General features: G+C 37.2%; 2 protein-coding genes across 3 annotated transcripts; both read right to left on the bottom strand.

The window, feature by feature from the left end:
* Positions 1 to 1630: 1630 nt before the first annotated feature.
* LOC141824975 (WRKY transcription factor 28-like) lies at positions 1631 to 3201 on the bottom strand. The gene is made up of 3 exons (XM_074712327.1): positions 2801 to 3201; positions 2240 to 2389; positions 1631 to 2142 (listed from the first exon to the last, which is right to left on the bottom strand). The coding sequence occupies exons 1-3, from the start codon at positions 3136 to 3138 to the stop codon at positions 1737 to 1739; spliced, it is 894 nt and encodes a 297-aa protein (XP_074568428.1). The 5' UTR covers positions 3139 to 3201; the 3' UTR covers positions 1631 to 1736.
* A 2199-nt stretch (positions 3202 to 5400) lies between these two features.
* Positions 5401 to 14161, bottom strand: LOC141823062 (mitogen-activated protein kinase 10-like). 2 transcript variants are annotated; one of them, XM_074710332.1, is made up of 10 exons: positions 13562 to 14161; positions 11207 to 11615; positions 10398 to 10525; positions 10191 to 10250; positions 8255 to 8404; positions 7998 to 8153; positions 7541 to 7752; positions 7343 to 7444; positions 6279 to 6445; positions 5401 to 6202 (listed from the first exon to the last, which is right to left on the bottom strand). In XM_074710332.1, the coding sequence occupies exons 1-10, from the start codon at positions 13583 to 13585 to the stop codon at positions 5760 to 5762; spliced, it is 1851 nt and encodes a 616-aa protein (XP_074566433.1). In that variant the 5' UTR covers positions 13586 to 14161; the 3' UTR covers positions 5401 to 5759. The 2 variants fall into 2 exon arrangements, with proteins under 2 accessions (XP_074566433.1, XP_074566432.1); XM_074710331.1 differs by having other exon boundaries at positions 7343 to 7752.
* Between the last annotated feature and the right edge of the window lie 1677 nt (positions 14162 to 15838).

Raw genomic sequence — 15838 nt, 5'->3', positions numbered from 1 at the left:
CAATAACACATTTTTAATATAAATTGCAATCAAATCCTAAAAGAAACTGATGAGTTCAGTCTTGTATATATGTTTTTTTTTTTAAAGTATTTCTTTTTTTCTTTATTTATTTTGATTAAAAATTATATACAAGTTAATTTCATTCTATTTGATATGGTCGATATCTAACTGGTGCACCTACATGCCCATGCCCCTACCTCTAATTGTCAAGTTAACTTGAGTTGATCTAAGTTGAGTCGACTTCTCAACCTCTCAGTTGGCCTTGGTCTGGCATGTGGAGGGACATGACTGATTACAATGAAACCCTTTAATGAGATGCATACCTTAAGCTTTTCTCCATGAGATGTATCTCTTGAGCTTTTCTTTGCGAGGTGTGTCTAATATATGTGTAAGGGGAGAAGAGATTGATGAGTTCGGTCTTATATATGTGTTTGTATTTTGATTGAAAAATCATACAGTCGTTTCGATATCAAACTGGCTCTAGGTCAATTGAATGCACCTACACTATCATCACATTTAATTTACTTCATATATCTTTCTATTACTCTTTTTGGGGCTCCATGAGAACTTATGCATCCTGGTGAGACTTCTGTCATCACCACATCACTACTAAGCGAGATAGTATTGATTCTCAAATTTGCATCCATTATTAAAAAAAAATACACTAAATATTCAAATATAGCTAAAACAAGGGTTAAACATCCATCATTCCTAGTGTATATATATATATATATATATATATATATATAAAAGCCAATTAGGCACAAACTAAGTACTTAACAATTATCACTTGGAATCCTAGCTACTTAATTAATTAGATGACCACTACACTTGCATATCAACAAAGCATGCACACATAAACAACCCGTACGTTTAAGGCACTGGTGTTTAAAGTTCAATGACTTACAAAAAGGCAAGCATGGAGAAGACAAACATGCAGAGCTTGAGCTTGTAGAAACACAAACTATATATGTGCCCGTCGACATTAATGACTCCAAATTCCCTTTCCCTAATGATAAAAACTCACACCACAGTACTCTCTATGCATTTACTCCTGCCACCGAACAGTTACAGGCAGCAAAGTGGCCAATCCTGATCATACAATGCAATGCAATGCTTGATATATGCTTCCCCTTCCCTCTCCCACAGTACGTCCACATTTAATGCAGTGGTACAAGAATCATTAGGCTTTATCAGTCCAAAGTCGGTATGAAAATTTAATGCATGCTTTCACATGCAAGAAAAGGTTGTGTGGACTATACTTTATACATAAAAAAGTCGATGCAAAAGGAAGAATTCATTCACTTTCCATTGATAGGGTTTTGAATGAATCATTTAATTTGAAGTTGATGTACCTCTGCCAGATCGTGTTCATTTAGGAGGCCATTACTGTATTATCACTTATGCTACATCACAAGAAAAGAACAACAACAAAAATTAATAATATATATATATATAAGTGAATTTTGCAGTTCATGATCTTTCACAAAGCTCTACTTGTTCGGTAATGTCTCAATTGATATATGAAGAATATTTCCAGCATGCATGTGTCGTCCATACATTACATATATAAACATAATATATAAACATATTGAGAGAGAGATGAGTTAGAAATTTGATCAGAGTTCAATAACTTGAAAGCTCATCATATAAGAACATGATGATATATATTATTCCCTGACATGCATATATAGAGAAGCATAGAGAAAGTAACGCAGGCATGCATAGTTAATTAATTATAATCGTTTCATGTCGCTGTGGCTCATCCTGGGTAAAATGTCTTGCAGTAGACCATGATCGGCCTGCATTTGAAGCTGAGGAAGATGAGGAGGTGGTAGGTTTGGCAAATACGTGCTAGGGTTTGACAAGAATCCTCCATGTGCAGTAGTGTTAAGCTCATGCATATCGTGGATGCCAAAATTTCCTGACGAGCACATTACTTGTTGCTGCAGCAGGTGATCACGGTGCCCAAAGTTCACCGGTGCCAATGCCACCACCGGAGAAGAGCCCCTAATTGGGTTCGCTGGACTGTGGTGATTGTGCTTGCCTTCATAAGTTGTGATCACGGTGGTTGGATCTCGGTGAGACCTTTCGACCATCTTCTTCACATTGCACTTCTGAGCCGTGCAGCGGTAGTAGCTTCTGCATGAAACAGTTGAAGATTAATTAATTTCGCAATTGATATCGATAGATCGATCATTGATTATGATTAGTTAATTATATATTGTCCATAGCTAACCTCGGATAGCCACTGTTCTTGACTGCCTTCTGGCCATACTTTCTCCACCTGTAGCCATCTTCGAGGTTGTCGACCTTGCTCTTGGTCATGAAAGCAAACCTGGGTTCCCTCTGCCTTTTCTCTCCTAATTTCTGCTTTGCCTGCCTGTTCCTGCGTGAATTGTAAGTCAAAATTGCATCGCAGTTAGCAATTGTGATAAACAAATTAAATTAAGGTTCTGTGATGCATAAAAAAGGGCAAAGAATTGTCTTTTTTGTTAATTAATCACTTGGAAGCGGATCAATTCGAACCCTAATTTCTGACCATGGGAAAGGACAGAAACCCTAAAGATAAAAAGAAAAAAATCTTCATTCCAACAAAAAGAAAGAACAGGTACGAAGACAAATCAAACTTCCACAAAGAAAACTGGTTAGCTTGCAGCAGCTGGTTTTCCTTTACAGCAAGCTCGCGCCTAACAAAATTGACCGTCATCATGAACGCAAGGAATCAAGGGGGAGAAACTTAAAGTTAATTAATCAACGAATTAAAGAGAGGTAAACCAGTTAAAGATCAAAACCCTACACTTTCTTGAACTCGCTCCCTTCCGCATGCTTCTCCTCCTCTCCCATCTTTTCCTTCTTCTTGCTGCACGGCCCGGAGTAGTCCTCCTCCCCTCCGAACTCGGCCGATGTGGATGACATCGAGAAGTTGGGCGTCACCGGAGTCGTCTTGGCGACTGCCCCATCACCGCCTGGCAACAAGTAATCCACGGTCAACGTCGACTCGTCCAAGAATAATTCTCTCATGAAATCCCGCCGCCCGCTCGGTCTCGGCGCGAAGGCCGCCGACGGCGAGCGATCGTCGCGGAAGGAGAAGTCACAGTGGCTTCTGAGCTCGTCTCCATCGACCTCCCCGGACATGGAGAGCCAGCTAGAGTTGATAATTAAGGAGAGAGGTGCGGCGAGTGAAAGTGCACTGTGAGATGGTTGGGAAAGGACGAAAGGTGGAGTGCTGCTTTAGTCTTCCTAATCCTCCCCCACTTTTTGTTTCGGTGCACATTTCGTTATCATTTTAATTATTTTTTTTTATAAAATTATATTTTAATTAAATTTGATTTTTAAAATGGATAGGGAATTGACGCGAGGAACTATTGACGGCCGCAAAGAGAAGCTGGACCGCTCCGAGTCACAAGCCACAAGGGCCACCGGCTACGGTCGGCGACGTGGGGAAGCGGAAGTCCGTTGGAAGGTTCGCGTGGGGCCAGGCCACCGGCAATTGCGGGTCGCCCCAACCGTTGATTCCAATGATGTGGCGTCACCTTCCCGGCCGTTCGTCCGGGTTGGACCGCGCTACAGTTGGTTGTGGTCCTTCTAAATGAAATCGAGCAACGACGATTAACTCGTACCCAATAATTGACCTCTTTTTTTTTAACGTTGTGATGAGTGGGCCCTGGATGAGTGGGCCCTGGATTTGCGCAGGGATATGTTTATGTCGGAAGGGGGATGGTTTTGCGTGAACGTGATCGAAATCGAGATCTCTATCCGAATTGTGACGTCACGGCGAGCGTGAGCATTGAATGTGCATTTTTACACGAAATACAGTTCATTTAATGTATTTAATATTTATTTTTTAAAATATACAATTATTTTTTATTAGATTCAGAATATTTACTTATCTTGTGAAATTTAGATTCTAAAATTTAGATAGGAAGATATGATTATATTCAAGAGGTTGTAAATAACATAATAAACTTAATTTGAAATGATTTGAACTTGATTAAAATTCATTAATGATTTTAGATATTTTAAAAAAACTTTAATTAAATTTATTATACTGTTTACATCCTCATGAGTGTAATTAAATATGAATTTTACAATTTAAATTGAGAGACATAAATTTTTAATTAAAATTTTCATTACATATACTTTGGTTGCTCCTACCTGGCCTATGCATTTCTTCTTAGTTGTCTTAATGATGCAGTAGTGTAGGAGAATATGGGGGCGGTTGCTTGAGTCTGCGATTGATGTTTGTTGCTATAACAAGTATTGGCAACTAGCGATCGAAGAAGAAAAAGGAAGAGAATTAGAGATAGAGATCGCACGCCTGAGATTGTTGACCAACGCAAGATCTTCAAATCTACGATAAATCAGTTGATGTTTGACTTGGTTGGATTCTGTTTGTATTCCGTTGGCTAGAAAAAGCTGACGTCGTCGTTTGGAGAAGGAACGAGCATCAACCAAATGGAGGACCATAAAACACACCATTCATTATTCACGTTTGCACCTCAAGTTGCCTACAAGTTTGATGGAATTCGTATATATATATATATATATATATATATATATAACCATGTAATATATACTTTTAAAAGTAAGATATTAAGTTATTCTAGGATTGGATTGTGATGTAGACATGATAAAATTAAAAAGGAAAGGAAAATCTTTTTGCGGACGCAAAGAGGCATGCACGTTCTTATCGTGCTTGAAAATGACTAGCTTTGGAGGTTGGCCAAAGTTAACATAAAGGCGATGCTTTGTGTCTTTCGGCTCATGCTAAGCCCCATACATGGGAAGAAAACAACTATACAAGTACATGGGCCTTAATTTATATATTTTGCAACTTACACAAAGACAACTAGAAAATCTCCTGATATATTGCTATCTAAAATCATCGATCGGAATGAACCAAATGGTTAGGCATACTGTCATAATCACATAATTATCACAACATTTTCAAATATTAGTTAGACAAAAAAACATCATATCTAGAACTTATAAAAGCATAGATTGATTTCATAAAAATATGAGTGTTTAATTATCTAGTCGTATTTTATCATAAGTCATCACTTGTAAACAATACATTTTGTTTTAAATGTCGCATGTGAGTTGTAGGTAAAAAAATATTTTTTTACATTTAGTTATTGTATGATTATGTCAATTAAATCTCGAATTCTCCAATTCATCCTTGGATATATTTGTGCATTTTAGAAGATCGAGAGAAATTCGCATTGATGTTGGGACGGATTTATCCATCTTTTCTCTGTAGTAATTACATTTAGGCTAACCTTAAGATCTTCCACACAATCAAAATTACATTACATTGCTGGTGATCCTTTTCTTTTGTATGTGTTTGCGAAGGGCAACCATAAGACAAACACCGAGTATGTATATTGTACCCAGAGAAACATCCGGAACTTCTCAACTAATAAACCCCAGCAAATGTATCTGTACAAGTCTGGTAAACAAACCACCTGATTAGAATAAAGTTACAGAGAAAACCAATTTCTATTGGTAAGCAAAGGATGAACAGTTCGAGTACAGCCATGTTTACAAGAACTTTTTCACGTGTTCTCCCTCAGAGTAAGCATGAATTATGAAATTGCCACTTCAATCGCCCTGGCATAATATGCCCATCCTATCCTCTCTCCTTTCGGCATTCAATTCTCCTGTCGTCTTCCCAGTGGCTGCTACCCTTAACATTTCAATTCTCCATCACCCACCTTTCATTTCCTGCTCGTCCCATTTAAATCTGTGATCTGTGCCTAATACATCTTTGTCATACCAAACTGAACAGCGCCAACTTTTCTATGCGCTACAGCACCTGTTGCTGCTGCTACAAGTCCATTGTAAGGAGATTTTGCATGCACCAGGCTTGCTTCTAGTATGCTGTCCTTCTCGATCCGTTCGGTCTTAGTTCCTGTGAGATAAAATGGAGAGGCTCTCATCTCGAGAGCTATATTTGATGCCATCTTATTGTGCAAATGTGGTTGTGGAGGCTTATGTTGAACAGGTTCACATTCGGGTTCCATTGGTTCTCTATCGTAACTATCCAACTTGCCAGAGCTACTGTGAAAACAATATGCTGAAGAAATACCAGGTTGTGGTGTAGGAACAGGATTCCTAATGAACCGTCTAGGATCATAGGCATCTTTCACACTCACACTATCGTAAGGCAAGACAGGACCAATAGCTTTTCCTGGTCGAGCTGAGAAACATAGAATACAATTATTGTAAGTGCACCATCACCATTACATATGGTCAATTTGAATCTAAACAATTACCAGTTGGAACCCGTTGTGGCGCCTGTGAAGTCCTTGTTGTATTTCCAGATGGCCTTTCAGTGTCTCGAGGATTTTTGGAAGCCTCATCATTGCCTTGCCTCTCTCTCAAAGTGCCCGTATTGGTTTGTCCCATTGGAGAAACAGTAGAAGAATAGACAACCGTTGACCTAACAGATGCCAAAAAAAATATAAGCGTACTATGAAACAGTGAAAAATTAGGCATGTCTGAAGCTGCTGCACATCATGTTGCATGACGAAAGAGAGAATGAAACATTTCAAATAAAACAGCTTTGTGGTTGTTGTCTTTTCTACGCTTGTTCTTTACTGAAGAGGTTATATCTGCTATTCTTTCAGCATGACAAATAATCAAAAGATAAAGCTTTAGCTCTTGGATAAATATCAGAGCAAGATATAAGAAGGCCATCGATCCAACAACAGAAAAATTAGCTTCAGTCATTATTTTGGTTTTAGCTATTAACTCTAAAGGAAATAAAACTGAACCTGAGAGGAACAGCAGTTTTCCCTTTTCTTGCAATTTATACTAAACTTGTGTGCGTAGTATTTCAATGTATTATGACACGAAGTGAAAGTATATATACAGAGGCTTGCATGGTTTTTCACAATGCATTTTATGTTCTCAACCTAAAGTATATAACACAATGGCTAATATATAAGATAGATGATAACATTCTTGATTATTCAACAAGGAATAATAATAAGAATGACAGCATGCTGAAAATCAAAGAAACAGGAAAGAAATTACTTCACTTCAAAGAATCAGAATGGACTTTTTATATGGGAAGTTATGCAGAAGGAAGAAATACACATTCATAAAAGAATTTCCAACATAATTACTTTGAAGGTTTATCAAAATATAAAAGATATTCCAAAATCTATTAAAACTATGTTTATTTTACAACAAAGAGAAAAGTAATATATACATTATGTTTTAAACACAAGATCTCTTGCATGATCTAGCGTTCTAATCAAAAGATTAACTTGAACATTATCTACATACAAAAAAAGCATAGAGATCAAAACCAGACTAAAATAAAAAAGTATACCTAGGAAGAGAAACATGTTTCCTATCTAGTGGAATTACAGGCCCACTTTTACCACCATTCTCCTCAAGGTAAGCAAATTGCTTTCTAAACTGATCCACAGCACTGCATAAACAGAAAACAGGGAGTATTGAGAATAAGAAAATGCCTGAGAAAGAGATATATAAAAATATTGAAGGGTGGTGGACATGAACATTAAACCTAGGATACAGAAAATTTGTTCTTTCAGTTCCATTAACGTAGTCTTTGAGTAACTGAGGATGATACTCCAATATCTCACGAAAGATAAGCTCTCGAATGTCATCTTTAGTCAACCTTCTGCGCTCAAACTCAAACTCCATTTTAGTGATGGGTTGGCAAGATGGTTCCCTCTCTACTTTGGCAAGACCTTTAAAATATGGATCAGCCAGTGCCTGATAAACAAAAAGATGTGTTAGCTTCAATGGACACAAAAAACCAAAGTTTGAGAAAGATGTTAATAGTATTAAATTCAACATGGTTACTGGTATACTGAGTAACTGAGTTTATTTCCACAATAGCTGCACTAGGTAGTTCTAGCTTTCTTTAAAAAAAATTTCCCCCCCCCCCCAAACTTAACAAAATAATACTGGACAGTGGATAATATTTTAAAAAATGAATTTAATTGGCAATAACATACCTCTTCAGCAGTTGGCCTATCCTTAGGATCAAAGGCTAGCAGCCTCTCTAAAAGTTTTAATCCCGATGGGTCTGCATTGGGAAACTTCTGTGCGAGTGGTACTGGTTGTTTCTTCCTCATGCTGCTCAAATACTTCCTTGCTTTCTCATTCCGAACCTAGGATTAGAAAGAAGAAGAGTACATTCAAAATTAGGCATCTTTTCTCATTTTTCGGAACAACCACATCCAATACAGAAAGTTCTGGTAAACCAAAGTACCCGAGAAATTGTGTCTAAAGAAGGTGTCCCCAGAAGATCAGTCATCAAATCCAACTGATGAACCACATTTTTGCCAGGGAAGAGTGGCTTGCCTGTTAATACTTCAGCAAATATGCAACCAATGCTCCAAATATCAATAGCAGGAGTATACTGCAATTTGATTACTGCCGGTCAATATCTTTCCAAGAAAAAGTAGTTCATACTTTAACACAAAAACAGAAAAATAAGCAAACTCCATACAAGTACCTCTTGCTAATCATATTTCAGCTTGCAGGGGAGTTCAAAATCCTTCCTGAACAAGCATTGTTTTAATGTATAATCTATATCATCCCTAAAGAATTTAGGAGAAAGACACCAAAATAAACCAACTGCTGAAAAACCAAGCTTTTTGAGAAGAGCAATAAGTTCCACTCCTAGTTTAAAATGATTTAGAATTTAGACCCATCAAGTATCTCAATAATGGCAGAATCCTCAAAAGAAAACAAGATTTATTAACTAGGAAGGAGGTCATCTTAGTTCATACTACAAAACCAGCATCCAATTTCCCTGCCCTTTACTGCTCAAAAGTCCAGCAGAAAAGTGTAAGATACAGGAACAAACATGGATACATTGTGATGATATAAGCCAGTAACATGACTCAAGTTCAATCAATTCAAAAAAGTACCTAGTAATATTGCCTCACATAGAGCTAAATGGAGGAATAAGATTGATGTAGCCAACCCAGAATAGTGACAAACATGGCTTGATGATGACAATGAATCGGTTCAAGAAAGTTAAAATAGTTTTTCATATGGTTGGTCCTCAATGAACAGGTTAAATAAGCATTGTTTTTCAAGACGAAAGACATTTGTTGCAACTATCTGATAGTGGTTTAGAACTTTAGATCTACTGACAAAAATGTCTCACACATTAGTACATACCATACCCCAAAGGATCTTCATTGTGTTTGTTTAATAATGGATAGTTAGCTCTAGACCTTGTAAACGTCTAAAATACCAACAACAGTGTCAAGACTGGCATCTGACCCATGTTTAAACCCTTGGTGTAGCTAGATAGCTAGATGATTATTTCAGTGGCGTTATTATAATAGCATTACCTAATCAAAGCATTCATCTCTCCACCAGTAACCATCACTTACTAAGTACTGTCAGAAGAAAAGTTTTGCCACATGATAGTGTCTTTAAAATTGAACCAATTGGCCAGTTAAATCATATAAACTGGACCTGAGGTAAATTCAGTTCAGTCAAAAAATATATGCTTTCTGATTGAACTGAAATTTTGATTGGTTCAATCAGAAAAACTAAAATAGGAGTGGCTAATCAATTCAACTCCTCGATATGAATTTAAAAACACTGCTGGTGGTGTGTGATGGAAACAAGTTAGAACTCATGAAAATAGATAGAAATTTAGGATTAATTTACAGAGAATACGATTACTTGATTAATTCAACTACTGTAAAAAAATTTACATTCATAGATCATCTTAATTTTTTGTTACCTATTATTTTTGTCTCAAAATATCAGTAGAGTCAATCAAATCAACCCCACTGATTATACATGGGCTACTACAATCCTGTTAAAGTCTAAGATCCATACGTCACAATGGTTGCAAAAGAATTTTTTTTCTATTATATTTAATCATTTTCAATTTACCGCTTTATCATTAAGTTTAGTAGCTGCCACCAGTCAGGAAGGCATCTTATAGAGGAATCCTAAACAAGGTGCATAGCATTTTGATAGAAAATTGGTTTTGCATGACGAGAATGTAAATCTACACAGTCAGATCCAGAATTACCATGTATCAGAATAGTGCTCGCAGCATAAGCAAACAAGTGAGGAATTGCAACTTTCTTTAGAATATGCTTTAATAGCTAAATAAAGCAGTGCAAATTTTCCATAGTTGCAGACATTAAAATTGATGAGGAATATGTCAATACCTTAGAAAAAAATGATCCACATAACTCAGGGGCCCTGTACCATCTGGTTGCAACATAATCCTGTTACACATTAGGGCTTTAGAAAGATGAAATTGTACCATTAACCTCTTAACTGTTGAATCTACAAAAGACCACTACAACAGGATATAAAAAGGAAATTTTGAAAAAGAGAGAGAGAGAAAAAGAACTATGCTCTTTTCAACTTACTGTCCAAAAAATTGTTGTGGGGGTATCACTAAATGCAACTCTTGCTAATCCAAAATCACAAATCTTCAGTTTGCAGTTTGCATTTGCTAGTATGTTCTTTGGCTTTAAATCACGATGATACACATTAGCTGCATGCAATGTAACAATGTTATAGCACCAGCCATCAACAAAAATTACAAAAATCAAAGAGAGAACAGTGTATCAAAAGTAGATTGAGAGAAAGGAATGATGAATCGGTCAAGGAAACAATCTGTTGCACCACATTTTCTTGACTACAATAGAAGGAATTCAAAGTTATTGCACCCCAAGCAAACGATACAGCTATAAAACACAGGAGCATACAAATGAATAAGGACCCTCCTGGCAAATTTACTCTAGTCTAAACACCTGATTCTGCCAATGTGCAATCATATGAATAAATGAATAATTCCTTGAAGTCTTTATTGGCCCACTTTAACTAAATCTTGGTAGGTATTTTTATCCCAATGTCATTAGTGTCTTTACCTTGCTTAGAAACTAAACTACTTAAACTTGAGATGGTGTAGAAAAACAAAGACTAACAAAGTCAATCGTGAAAGCTCAAGCATTTGACTAGTTGATTTCACATCCCCAATATGGAACTGAGAAGGTCATCTCTAATTTGACATTATTAACTTGGCACTGGAACTTCCACAATTTGAGGCCATTAAGAACATACAGATTAATGGACATGCATTACTAATTCAAAACAAAATGGAATAGTAACAACATCCAGAAATAGCATTTAATCACATCAAATTTGCAGACTCACAAGAAGCAATAAAATTTACCTGTGTGGATATATTTTAAAGCACGAAGCAACTGATAAAGAAAAAATTGGTAGTGTTCTTTTGTCAAGTCATCATTTGCCTTAATGACTTGGTGGAGATCAGACTCCATGAGCTCAAAAACAACATAAATATCTTTGAAATCCCTCCTTGATGGAGGCAGCATTATGTGTTTGATTTCCACTATGTCGGGATGTCTTAGAAGTCGAAGAAGTTTGATCTCGCGAAGGATTCTGACAGCATCAGAGATGTGCTCAAAAATATCATGGATCTTCTTGATTGCGACCTTCTCACCAGTATGTGTATCAATTGCTGAAGAGACCACTCCATAGCTACCTTTTCCAATAACCTCCTGAATTTTATATCTGTTAGCATCACCATAGTCGCTGAAAAACTCTAGCTCCGGTGAATTCTGGAGAAGATACAAATGTGGAATGAAAGTTAAAGATAAATGAAAGAAAGAGATGCCACTTAACTTGCAATTGCACTTAATTCATGCAAGAGAAAATGACTGCCAGTATTATGTAGTGAATCTAAATTCATTGAGAAAATGCTACAAATTTTGGAGAAAAAAAACAGAGGTTCAAATTCCAGTAAACAGTCTTTGGATTTTTTACTTACCAGCATTTAGTTATACATCACAATGGAAAGAAAGCAAATTTAAGATAACAAAGAATAATCTGAGAGCCATCTTGGTGGGTAATCCATCTATTTTACATGCATGTTCTTTCTTCTATATTAAGCTATAGAGAAAACTGTTGTAGGATCACATACAATCATCAAATTGCCATGTGTATTAGCTTTATGTGCCACTAATTGATGAAAGGCAATCAAAATTATCAGGTGCAGAGAAGTGGTTCCATTTCCTTAGAGAGAAAACTATTGTAGAATCGCATACAATCATCAAATTGCCTTGTGTATTTAGCTTTGTGTGACACTAATTGATGCAAAGCAATCAAGAGAATCAGGTGCAAAGAACAAGTTCCATTTCCGTAGAGAGGAGACCTTTGTAGGATCACATACAATCATAAAAAATTGTCTTGTGTATTAGCTTTATTTGGCACTAATTGATGCAAGACAATCAGGATAATCATATGCAGGAAATTGGTTCCATTTCCTTAGAGAGGAAACTATTGTAGGATCACATACAATCATCAAATGCCTTGTGTATTAGCTTTATGAGGCACTAATTGATGCAAGGCTCTCAGGATTATCAGATTCAGGTGCAGAGAACTGGTTCCATTTCCTTAGAGAGGAAACTATTGTAGGATCACATACAATCATCAAATTGTCTTGTGTATGAGCTTTATGTGGCACTAATTGGTGCAAGGCACTCAGGATTATCAGGTGCAAAGAACTGGTTCCATTTCCTTAAAGAGGAAACTATTGTAGGATCACATACAATCATCAAATTGTCGTGAGTATGAGCTTTATGTGGCACTAATTGGTGCAAGGTACTCAGGATTATGAGGTGCAAAGAACTGGTTCCATTTCCTTAGAGAGGAAACTATTATAGGATCACATACAATCATCAAATTGCCTTGTGTATCAGCTTTATGTGGCACTAAATGATGCAAGGCACTCAGGATCACCAGGTGAAGAGAACTGGATCCATTCCCTTAGATTCTATAGATGAACTCAGACCTGTTTATGCTTTGAAACATCAAAAAGCAACCAGCACAGAAATCATCTTGACCCAGAACTTGGTTCGTCATCAACAATGTTCACCGAAGAGCATAATTCTAGAGAAGTTATAAATAGTCTCTGCAGATGTCACCAAAATTGATAGAAAAAACTCTTCTGACAACTGGAATAAGTGATATAAAAAAGGAATACCAAAGCCATCTGAAAAGCCTCTGAAGGCTCATAATTAAATTTCGTAGATGAAACCAAGAGTCCTGGTACATTCACCGATGATAATCAAGACAGAGAAAAATAAAGAAAGAAAAGCTTTGAGGCTGTCAACTCCAGTTACTTGGATTCGATTTCAAGGAGATCTTTACTGACTTTTAGATTAACACTAGATCTTCAGGTGAACAGCACAAAACCAAAACCGAGTATCTGGCATCAGATTTTCACCGAGTAGAATCAATAACAACTGGCCAATTTGCACGAAAAATTATACGGCAAAAACTAAAGTCCTTCTAGCGACTACCAGACTTAACCAAAATGAATCTTAATTTTCCAATCGATCAACGACAGCTACAAAAATGTCGGTTTGGTATTTCAAAAAGGGCATTATATAGATAGCATCAGAAGGTTTATTGAAGAAAATTTCCAAAGGCTTACAAAAGAGACCTAAATTGTAAGAATAGAGAAAGAGAACAGATACGCAAAGCACGGATCAAGAAACCCCACCTTCTTACGCTGATCTTGCTGCATTTGAACAGCTAGCCACTTGAAATTCCTCACACACAAAAAAAACAAATTTGCTTCTATTCTCTTCTCTTCTACCGCTTTCTTCACCGTTCCTTGCCTTTCTTTCTCGCAGGCGCCGCAAAAATTATGCACGAGAAGTCAAAAGGGACAGATCGCCACGGGAACCAACCGCATTTATCCTGCCAGACTCTGCACCGAATCCCGAAGACCCACTCACCGACTCACGCGCTGTATTCCACCGACCCACCGATTAAACACGGCAAACAGATCCGATCCCAACTGTACTCACAAGCCCTCGACGAAGGGACAGCTACAGTACACCGTCCGACAGAACCGCTAACAGAGACAACAGCACCGGCAGATCAACCGCATCCCCCTTCCCTCCTGCATCAGTCTCTGTCCAAGATCCGGCCCCTCTGCGCTCCGAACGCAAAACAAAAGCTCCGCCCCCACCTCAGCCTCGACCAGAGAACTCAAAAATTCCTCGAGAAATCTCCAGACGCGAACAAATCGGACACGAAACCAAACCCTAGGCTTGGTCGCAGCGAGAGGCGAGACGGGGGCGAGAAGGCTATAGAGAGAGAGAAAGGAGGGGGCTGCTCCTTGTTATTCGCCTTTGATGCCAGGGATCTAAATCGTTTTTGTAATACCCGTGTGGACAAGAATACCCCTGACCTCCGGCTAATTTTTCCTGTCTTTCCCTGTAATTATAACCAACTCGAAGGGCATTTAGGAGAGAGGACCGGGTTCTTCTCTCAAGCAACTTATCCATTCCTTTTTTTTACCGTTGGCAGAAGAAGAAGAAGAATAAGAAGAGGAGCTGATAATCTGCCAGATTTAGGGATAAGTCATTGAGTTTATCAAGTTTCGATATCATCATTTAGAACTTTTTCTCCTTTTTTCTATTTATCAAGTTTTGCTACATTATCCATTTGTTTTGTTTTTTGTTTTTTTTTTTATGTATTTTTAGGACTTAAACTTGCACTCCTCCTCTATCAATTAATTTCAGAGTGACCTCAGTCAACCTTCTAAGGTAAGGCAGAGAGGTGGATGAGAGCTCAAGCAACATTAATGGTCTCATAAATGTACATAAAACAAAGACAATTAATAATGATAAACTCTTTAATCTGATTCTCTTGCCCCATGAGCTTGGCATGTTAAAGAAAACAAGTTTTTAACAAACTGAGACATTTCAAGTGGATGATGATAAGTATTGAATGAATTTCTAGAATGATACTTAAAAGACTCGATCTTCTATTAATTAAGGTTTAGATGAGGTTTGTTGTTGATTTCTTAATTTCCCTCTTCCAGCCTCAACCCCAGAGAAAATGACTTTGTATCCTCTGTGGTCCTTCCCTTAAATAAGTGAATAGATAAAGAAGATTTTAGAGACATCTTTAAGAAATTACATAACAAAATACTTCTTTCTTTCTTTCTTTTAAAATTAAAATATTGAAATAATGCAAACACCCAGCCGACACTTGTGCAGTGGCTTTAATTGTTGCCATGCATCTTACAACTCCCATTACAGTGACTCGAAAGGTTCATAAACTGCCACATGAATGAAACTCTAAATCTACGTTTATTTTAATTAGTCAATATTATATATATTCATTTTATAATACATATTGATGAAGAAAGACAAAATGATGCGAATATATATATAGTCGAGCACCATATAATTAATTGACCATTTGATGAGTATCTACAGCTCATTCTGTGGCATGGCATATAAAAATAAATAAACAATAATATTTCTAAAAATCAAGTACCGTAAGCTGAAAGACATAATATTTTTCTTCTATAAGTCTCTTCCACAACGTTGTTGTGAAGTCTTATCTCTCACCGACCATAATAGTTTTATTCGCACGCCTACCTCATGCCAAAATTTAGGACTATCGCATCACCAACTTTGCTTAGCACGGCGAGGCTCGACAAATAATTATTAATTGTAGGTGAAATGCCACACTCACTGAACGTGTCACCTTGCCTTCATACAAACAGAGGAAAATTCCAAGCAACTGCGTGAATTCATGCTGCAAAAGGTTGGAATCTGAAAATAGTGCATAGGGTAAATCACGGTGAATCTGACCAGGGCATTTGTGGCACCTTGCCTTCATACAAACATGGCACAGATTGATGTTATCGCAAATGCAACCATGAGAACTGCGTGAATTCAATAAGACGTGCATGGCGAATCTGATTGGGCGATCCAAAGCGGTCAACTTTGTAACTCACGTTAAAGATCGCGTGGGA

This window comes from Curcuma longa, chromosome 3, assembly GCF_044706935.1.
Source record: "Curcuma longa cultivar G26 ecotype Majalengka, Jawa Barat chromosome 3, ITB_CL_G26_1.1, whole genome shotgun sequence".
NCBI lineage: Eukaryota > Viridiplantae > Streptophyta > Magnoliopsida > Zingiberales > Zingiberaceae > Curcuma > Curcuma longa.
The sequence above is the reverse complement of the archived record's forward strand: the minus strand, read 5'-3'. Positions and strand labels throughout refer to the sequence as shown.